Source organism: Electrona antarctica (genome assembly GCF_951216825.1).
Source record: "Electrona antarctica genome assembly, chromosome: 9".
Taxonomy (NCBI): domain Eukaryota; kingdom Metazoa; phylum Chordata; class Actinopteri; order Myctophiformes; family Myctophidae; genus Electrona; species Electrona antarctica.
Window position 1 is genome coordinate 53,633,148 of NC_136790.1, and position 9,618 is coordinate 53,642,765.

Here is a 9,618-nt window from a genome sequence, read left to right on the forward strand (position 1 = left end):
GTACTGAGGAGAGGAAGTGCTCTGGCCTTGAGCGTGACCTTGAATAATATTATTGTTGTCGCTTGTCTGTTGGAGAAAAAACCCCCCAAAAAAACCTGCTTGCTGGTCATTGGTTTGATATTTCTAAAGACCCACATTTAACCACTTTCCCTTTTCACAACACTGATTAATGGAAAAAAAATATATAAAAAAAGTAGTTCAAATAAATAATGTAGATAAGGTTTCGGCCCATTAGCAACGATATGATGCAAATACTGCAGGGACAAGTAAAAGTAAATTTTCTTTCTTTCTTTCTTTCTTTCTTTCTTTCTTTCTAAATGCATAGAAAACTAAAGTGTTCAGGTGGGTCTAGATTTCTGCCCACCCAATCAGAAATGATAAGGTACAGATATTTAGTGGTATTTTTTATATTGGCTAAAAATAAATATTCCCCATAACTTTTGATTGGGTGGGCAGGAGGACACACGATTGTTGGGACTCTGCCCCCCCCTATGACCTATTTTTCGTGATGAAATATTACATATTAAATAAGAGTACCTCAAGTTGCCATGTATTGTCTTTAATATATTTTTATGAGATACATAATTACATAGGGTAAAAATATACCCGGGTTTATTGATGGTTTGACAAAGGTTAAGTTTTAGAGTTCTAGGGTTAAATATGAAAACGTGTGGTGTGAGAACCACTGCTTTACACATAGACGTAAACATAAAATGGGCTTTTTTTTAAACTCATTTTAGGACCAATGCAATAGTGATTTAAAATGGGCCAGTGCTGCACTCTACTGGTCATTACCCGAAATCACTACTCATTTATTTTTCCATCAACCATGGCACTGTCGCGCATACGTAGTTAGCGAGCGGCACCGACCAGGAAAGAAAAGTATAGCCGATCTACAAGCTCACAACGCGTCGCGGACGCGACGCGTTGTGAGCTTGTAGATCAGCTATTTCCCCCCGCTGCGTGACACCGAACCTAGACACGCCCTCAAGGCAACAGTCAAGGCGTGTCTGCATGCTTTGGCTGACTGTTTAACAAAACTATACTTCTGTTTGTTTTGTACAGTGTGTGATCTCTCATCTCTCTAGTTTATAAAAACATCATCATGGCTCCCAGAGACATAGAGCAGCAGACATTGGCGATCATATGCTGTCTCTTCGACGACGACACCGCGATTCCGACGCGATTCCCACGCCAGGACAGTGATTTAGAGACCGATGGTGCTGGTGGCGACGGTATGTATCAGTATGTGTGTAATAATTCAAATTAATATTAGGCTGGCAGCTTATGGCTACTGTATGTCTGAGTATAGGAAAACCTGGTGACAACGTGAGGTTAATGTCTGAGTGAGAGTGAATTATACACTGTAGTGTATAGTAGCCTAAGATTTAGACTATGTATTGTGTATTTATTGATTCTGACAACATGACAATGTCAGAATTATCTGTAGCAGGCAGCCTTGGCCTTGGATCAAGCAACTTGGTCTGTCATATAGATCTGTATTTAATCGATTCTGACTTAGTTCTTTTTTTCCCCTTTCTTCCTGATATTAGATATTCAAAATCATAAAATTCACATCTCTTGATCCCATGCCTCATCTGTGTCAATCTATCTACATTTCTTAACGTGTGTAACGTAATGGGGTCATTGTTGTTGTGTATTGTTTGCAATGTAGGCCTACACGCATTGAGTATGATGTGTAAGGATCCATGTAAAGTAGGCATACATGATTGATTGAAATATTTATTAACAGTTTGCAGAATTACAGTACATTTCAAGCACAAACTCAATACAAAGACTGTTAACTGTGAGTGGACGACCCAATTAAGCATTACACTTGTTTACAAGAGGGTCCACCATGTTCAATTCATCAAAACATTTAGAGACGTACAAATAGACACTTCTATATAGTCAAAGAATCAGAACAGGAATTCATCATAAAGGAGGTAAAAAGGGAAAAGAAACATACAGTGAGGGGAAAGAGGGGGGGCGGTTGGGGGGGATTCAGATTTTACGGGGGCCAGTTTCGAATTGCAGCCGTCCGTAGATGCCCTTTGAGAGCGGTTTTGAAGGAGTCAAGGGATTCACATGTCTTAATGACTGTTGGTAGGGCGTTCCATGATTCCATGATCCATGGGGGGGGGGGGGGGGGGGGGTTCATGCTTCCTTCTATGCATGAGGAGTCCAAGCTGCTTCTTTTCACCTGACGGGGGAGTTTCCCCGGGCCGAACGTATAAGCGCATGCCGCGTGGAAGGAACACGGTATCCGACCAGTTCCTTTCCCCTCCATCAGGCGCCCCGGCTGGCCAGGGGGAGTTTTTTGTGAGGGTACCTACCCTAGGGGACACGGGGAGAACATGCAAACTCCACACAGAAAGGCCCTTTCGCCAACCCCGCCTCGGGTATGGGCACTGATGGAAAGTCCAACATCTTAACCACTGACTACACCAAAGGGATATACATGTAGGGAGGTATTAGATATTAGACTTTTGAGGCCATCAGGCTGAGGTCGAGAGCCACTCTCTGCTACACATGGTTGAATTCCTCTGTACGTTTACTTTTAGTGGGTATAAAGTCTTATCGCATGTACTTCTCTTCAGATTCAGACGATGATTTCGACCCAGTCCCACTGGCTGCGAAACTGAGGGAGGTGGCCGACCAAATGATGACAAACCCCAGGTTTCAGGACGTGAAGAGGGAGCTACTTTCGGCCACAGCAGACCATGTAAACACACACACACACACACACACACACACACACACACACACACACACACACACACACACACACACACACACACACACACACACACACACACACACACACACACACAACACAACACAGATTGTTGTCAATCATTTATCAGAAGTGTTTACTTTTTTACTTTATTTGTTTATTTGGACAGGACAATGCATATTAATGGACATCACATGGACGTAAATACACCGGATATAGCAAATAGTTTTCATCCACAGTCCTCACAAAGAAACACAAAAACAGAAAACAGACAGACAAACAGTGGAATACATTTACATAACATTACATAGGGAACACAGCATAAAAATACATCTAAAACAAGATCACAAATGGTTGCAGCTTTTTTTCAAGTTTTCAAGCAACCATTTTTTCAGATTGAATTGAAAAGATGGAAATGTAGCACAATCCCTTATACGCAGAGTGTTGTCTGTTGGCTAACCCTCTCTTATCTCTTCTGCCCTCAGGTTGTGAGAGAGGTGTTCAGTAAGAACGTGGAGGCCTTGTGCCGGGCGCAGCCGGCGGAGATTTCTCCAGAGATCCAGATGACCAGGACGGCCATAGCTCTGGGTCTCTACCTGAAGGATAAGTTGCCGCAGCTCAAAACCAAAGTGCAGAACACCCTGATTTCATTCCTCAATCAGAATGTCGGTGACTCATTTGCTCGTCAAGGTGGATGGGTGAGCACCTGTTCTTTTGTGTTTTGTTTATTGGCCTTGAAAGAACATACTAGGAATATATTTAGTTCACTGTCACTGCAGGCATTTTGTTTATTTACTGGTTTGGTGACTTTGGTCACTGCTTTTGGTCACCCACACAAAGGAAATAATATGCTTATCATGCTTAGTTGAAGTCCTTAACAAGCCTTAAAAAATAATAATTAGAACAGGTACGGCCGCCCAGATCCTTATCCTAACCATAACCATACCATAAGAGACTATGTTAAATGCCTAAATTGTAAATTGACGTTTTCGGGCTGGGTAGAGGTAAAATGTGTTCTAATTAGTAATGCCAGACGGGGCCTCGGGCCAGCCCAGTTAGGGCCCAGGTAGGGAGAACTCTAGTTTTCGTCGGCTGCCGGGCACGGCTGCGCTAATGACTTTGGAGCAGGCCCGTCTAGAGTTTGAATGGACAGGTATCAGTCAGTCAAAAGAGAGACATCCAAGAGGAAGGACGGGTGAGGAGGATCAACATATGGAATGTCAGAACAGGTCAGCTCCAAATATGGAGATCTAAGGGTTTGAGGTTAGATGTAGATTTGCTGGCCGGCTCCAAAAACCGGCTGGCAAAACCACTGGCGGGACTTGACAAAGGCTGAATTCCATATGCATAATGGCCAAATAAAAAAGCCTTTGCTTCCCGTGATGAAGCAAATTCCCATCTTCTGCTTTGATCGGGCGACATCAACCAGCTAAAAACAAACATCACAGCTGTTCCTGTATCTTCATATTTATTGTCACGCGAAACGTCTGGGTTTCCGAGGCTACGCGGACATTGACCACACTTTGCTGTCATTCACTGTGTGTGCTCATGGTGTGACCAATAACAACCACATCCACTCAAACGGACTACAAACTAGCAAATAGATTTGCATCATTGTATGTGTGTCACATTCTGCACTGCATGTCCCCATTCAGCATGACAGGTTATGAATTTCGGCTCGGCAGGTGATGGTCAATCCCCCCAAAAAGAGAAAAATCACACAGTGGTGGGAAGTAACTGGAAAGAAGGGTTACGGTTAGGTTAGGGTTACAATTATTTGAAAACTTTTGTGACTTCGTAGATTGTGATTATTATTACAAAACGATGCATGAACCACCCCAGCCCTGTATAGGCCTACTGTATATACTGTATATACTTTGGCTATTTTCAAAGGATTTTATACATTTGGAAACTTTTGTTACTTCGTAGATTGTGATTATTATTACAAAACGATGCATGCACCACCCCAGCCCTGTATACCGTATATACTTTGGCTATTTTCAAAGGATTTTATACATTTGGAAACTTATGCTTTTCGCCGACACACACTTTTACTTGTAGCAGACACATGGTGGAATTGATACTTTTACTCTAAATTAAAAAGCCCCTTACTCAATGTTGGTCGATCAAACAGCCGAATTTGACTCGGATTAAAGACTAAAGTAAATCACACACCACTGACCCAGTGTGTTTGGTTTGATCAGATCTAATCTGTCTGCCCTTTACACTGTTTCACAGCAATTATTAACTCATGATATGAACTGCATTACTGTATTAAATATCCCTGGTGTTACATTAAATATGAATGTAACACCAGGGATTCGGGTCCCCCACGTGAAAGTCCAACATCTTAACCACTTGACCAAAGGGACTGGGGGATATATTAGACTTTTGAGGCCATCAGGCAGAGGCTCTGACACACTCGGCTACACTAAGCATGACGTGATGCTGTTATCTCAGTTATTATTGCTATATTATTGCCAAATAATAATTCCTTTCAACAAAATGCACTGTTTTCGGTCACGGGAAGATGCTTCCTGGTGCTGTAGCCTGCAACTATTGTTTACTTTATTGACTATTATTGTATCTATTACCTTTTTAGATGTATCTAATAATTTAGACGTGTCGAATCAATTACCACATAAGACCTGAGGCAGATTCTACAAATGCCTTCTAAATCGGTAGTTCTCACACTTTCAAGATACAAAAAAAATAATAATCAAAAATAGCAGATGTTACAAGCATGCAGCGCTGTGAGCTTGTACATCTGCTATGTTTGAATACCCTACGCTAAAATAAAACAAAATACACGGATGCTTTTTTGAAGGTTTTTGGAAAATATTGAAACGTTTTGCCTAGAACGCCAAAAATATGGATAATTATTGAATTATATGGTAGATCATAAAATAAAATAAAACAAATACAAATATATAAAACAGGAAGTACCTAGAGTGAGGTATTTGGAGAAGTATGGGGAACATGGGGATCCATTAGCATATATGGCTGTTCTGTTCAACGTTTTTGGTGTTCTGAAGTCAAATTAATAAATTATGCCAATGAAAACCATAGCGCAACGCAAGGCACACTGTTACATGTTGTCACTGCCCTGTTAGTGGGAGAACTCTGATTTCACCATCAATATAGTATGAGGTAATAGGATTGCATTGGCCGTCAGTAATGATTGCAGATCCACACACCAATGCAATATAACTGGCTTAATCTGCTGTAATAAGCAGACTGACTCATTTGACTCGAGTCGGGAGACCTCAGTCAGATATTTGCTCATTCAGTAGGATGTGCAGTAATTAGGATTTATGTAGTTGAACACCGTTTCTGAACAGCTGATTTACATAATATGCTTCACAGATACATGCACACACGCACACACGCACGCACGCACGCACGCACGGAAGCACGTACACACGCACACACAGTCCGCCAATCAGTGATATGGTTTTCCTTTGCTTTCTTTCAGGATGCCGTGGCAAATCCATGCAGGCCCCAATAAGAAGTGGACTTGACTGGGCTAACGTCCAACCAACACTAAAGGTCCGGGGGACACCGTTGGTACATTCTGAATGATTCCATTTCCAATTGAAACCTGAAATTATAAAACCCTTAAAGCTGCTGTCAGCCACACATCGGCTGACTTTCTCTTTCTTTCTTTTGCTGGAGACAGAAATGTCACTTTCTCCCCAATCTGGGAAGCCATCGGCCAAAAACAAACGCTGTTTGTTTTCTTTGTAGCTTGGAATCTGTTTTTGAGAGATGACTTTGTCTTTAATATGCATTAATATCTAGTGACATCTGACTGGGGCACAACTTTAGGTCTGAACTTTGAAAGGGAAAAAGAACATCCAAGCATGGACTTTTGTTACAGCCCAGTCAATCAAGAGTTGTGTTTTTTTTTATTACCTTAAATACCTTTTTCTCTGTCAAAACCTGGACCTGTTGACTTGTGATTCCGACCGTCCGTCACTGGAATTGATGATGTAAGACTGTGTGTGTGAGAGAGTGTGTGAGTGAGTGAGACCAAACACCAGCAACCTTCCTGTCCAGCTGAGCTGTTGTAGCCAAAGTGAACAACAAAAAAAAGACCACTTGCAAGAAATAAATAGTATGTCTCCTGGTGTTGCAACAAAATTGGTTACCACTGATTACTATGACTCTAGGTTGCTGTGTTGGCTGTAGTATATTGGTGTATTTTACAGTCAAGTCTCATATCAGCATATGTTAGCATACACGACACAATCGATTACCTTTTCAACATCGCGTGCCATCAACAGGCTCACGTTACTGCTGAGTTATAGAATTAAATTGGTCACCAGTTTTGGTGAGACACCCTTTTCACGTGATGTTCAAATCAATCATGGACTTTTAAAAGGGGTCATTGACATTGACAATCTACAAAGTGGACAAAGCATCACTGGCACAGGCAGGGTGGTCATATTGTACACTACAGTACTCAGGGAAACTATTCTTACATAATACAAATGTATTGTGTATACAATCGTCAATACAAAATGGATCGATTGATTGTTAAGAGACTGTCGTACCGTAAGATATCCTGTAATCATTTGACTTTCAGTCTTAAATCGTTATATGTTTTGCATGAGAACATTGTGCACATAATCAGAGCTGCTCTGTACAATCGCCCACCTGATTGTCAAGAACATTATATTTATTTCATGGTGTGTGCTGTAGCTATTGCAGAGTGATTCGATCTTATGGGCCCAGTATGTCCGTTTATCATGCATCTTATGGGCCCAGTATGTCCGTTTATCATGCATCTTATGGGCCCAGTATGTCCGTTTATCATGCATCTTATGGGCCCAGTATGTCCGTTTATCATGCATCTTATGGGCCCAGTATGGCCATACTGGCCTACTCACCATAGTAGCCTAGTCAAGGTTTCCCCCTGGTGGACGTGTCATTTCCAACTATTGTCGGTGCATGGAAACTAGGGACTACTAATATATACTATTCTCTGCCTATCGGGAGGTAACTCGGACGGCGCTGAGTCGGGTCTGGTGGCCTTCGCAATGCTCGGCACGGCGCCTCGCTCGGCGGTGCCTCACGTGGCTCAAGGCCACCAGACACCGCGCACCTCCGTCAGGACATCAGTGATTATCAAGCGAAATAATCACGGAGAACTACCGACTGAGCCGTTGGGTCGGCAGAGCATGCCCATACTAGCTCGAAAAATTCGTACTGATCCTAACTGATAACTGCGGTCTTGTCCATTTATACCAGTCGAAACGGGTGGTGATTCATTGTTTCACCTATAGGTTGGCACGCTCTGAATGTTGTCAAACATGAAATAATGACTCATGTACAGTATTGGGTTCTTAATCCATGCCTGGCATCTTTTGTCTGGCATTGAAGACCACCGGCGTGCACAGCTTTATTGTAAAACATTATTGCTGTCAGGCAACAATATTGTTTTTAATTTTTGTTTTTTATTGTTTTTTTTATTTTTATTTTTTCGTAAAATAAGCGCCCTATTTGATCACATTACAGGGTTACACTAAAGTATCAAAAGTAGCACATAATACACAAGCTATAAACGTGTTTTGAGTTTGTAAATCTACTTTTGCTTTTGCTTTTTCTGCATTTGAATCCTGAAAAGTAACAGTTCTGGACTGTATGTGAGCTTTCCACCCCGACAGACGATATATAAATATATTTCCCACGTAACTTTGATGGCTAGACAATTATTTAAGTGACAGACCTGCTATTGAATGAAATTCTTATAGTTTGGGTCTGAGCATGATGAAATGAAACCATACCTTTCCAGGAGCAGTTGGGTATTCTAATTTAATTAAAGGTATATATATATAGACGGAATAATGAAACAATCTTTCTGCCTTTTTGTTTGATTTAACTCAAGGTTCAATCTCCACACTCTTGGAGTTTAATGACGTGTGTTTTGATGTGAATGAGCTTTGACCAAGTGACCCATAAATCTGGAATAAACTGGTCTGTGTGCGCCACATGATAACCACACTGCATGTAGTGTAGTCTTTATGTTTGTACAGTATGTTCTCACCAGGTGAAACCTAGATTTAGCACACCTCTACCAAGCGGTCATCCTCAATACTTGAAAGAGAGAACCATGTTGTAGGTCACGCATAAACTCTGTTCATTAATCAGGGGATTTATGAAACTTATTCTGGCTTTTATACATCAATGTGAAAGAAAATCCCACCTAGACTATAGAATATACTGTAGGGGTGTCTCGACAAAGCAAATTAAGTTTTGTCTAAAAGAATAATCTCTTCGTTTGCACAATGTCATCAGGACAGACTTGCGAAGCCTGTCGCCTGTTTGCCATGAAATGGTTTGTAAATACGTGACTCATCAAAGGATTGCCTCTTCTCCTCGTGGACAAAGTTTTCTTCTCAGTCGTGCACTGACATTCTGACAACTGTGACGTCTCTTTCTTGGGCATTTCTCTGATAGGTTAATACTCCATAAATGTATTACACCACATTGGGATACTGTACCTCTATCTGTTATTGCTTCTGGGAAAAGTGGTGGCCTAACGCTGTTTACAGTTGTGTTTTTGTCTGTATTGCTACTCTTTTATTTTATTTTCAATTAAATGTCTTTGCAATGATGGCTGATGAAGTTCTATTGCTCTACCATGCAGATTGGACAAAATGTCATTGTATTTATTAAAACACTTGTATAATAATGCTGCTTTAAGTATACAAAGGACTCTCCTCACTAATGAGCATGATAAAATAGCACCAATTGTTTTATCCCCTGGCCTACTCCGTCTGTCTCATTAGGAGTAGCTCTGTAAATGACCAGCAGATGGCAGCAGAAGACCTCAGATCAAGACCCAGAATACGTTCGCTGCGACCGTGTGTTCAGAT

The 9,618-nt window shown here is 41.3% G+C and overlaps 1 protein-coding gene across 1 annotated transcript; it reads left to right on the plus strand.

Moving 5' to 3' along the window:
- The first annotated feature begins 988 nt into the window (after positions 1 to 988).
- Positions 989 to 9,395, plus strand: LOC306930348 (uncharacterized protein). The gene is made up of 4 exons (XM_079511273.1): positions 989 to 1,235; positions 2,601 to 2,725; positions 3,223 to 3,435; positions 6,213 to 9,395. The coding sequence occupies exons 1-4, from the start codon at positions 1,106 to 1,108 to the stop codon at positions 6,243 to 6,245; spliced, it is 501 nt and encodes a 166-aa protein (XP_079367399.1). The 5' UTR covers positions 989 to 1,105; the 3' UTR covers positions 6,246 to 9,395.
- The last annotated feature ends 223 nt before the right edge of the window (positions 9,396 to 9,618 follow it).

Excerpts from the sequence above, each read along its gene's own strand:
- LOC306930348 (XM_079511273.1), top strand. The coding sequence starts at position 1,106 with ATGGCTCCCAGAGACATAGAGCAGCAGACATTGGCGATCATATGCTGT. Across the intron at positions 2,726-3,222 it reads TTTCGGCCACAGCAGACCAT|GTTGTGAGAGAGGTGTTCAG; the intron begins GTAAACACACAC and ends TTCTGCCCTCAG. Across the intron at positions 3,436-6,212 it reads TTGCTCGTCAAGGTGGATGG|GATGCCGTGGCAAATCCATG; the intron begins GTGAGCACCTGT and ends GCTTTCTTTCAG.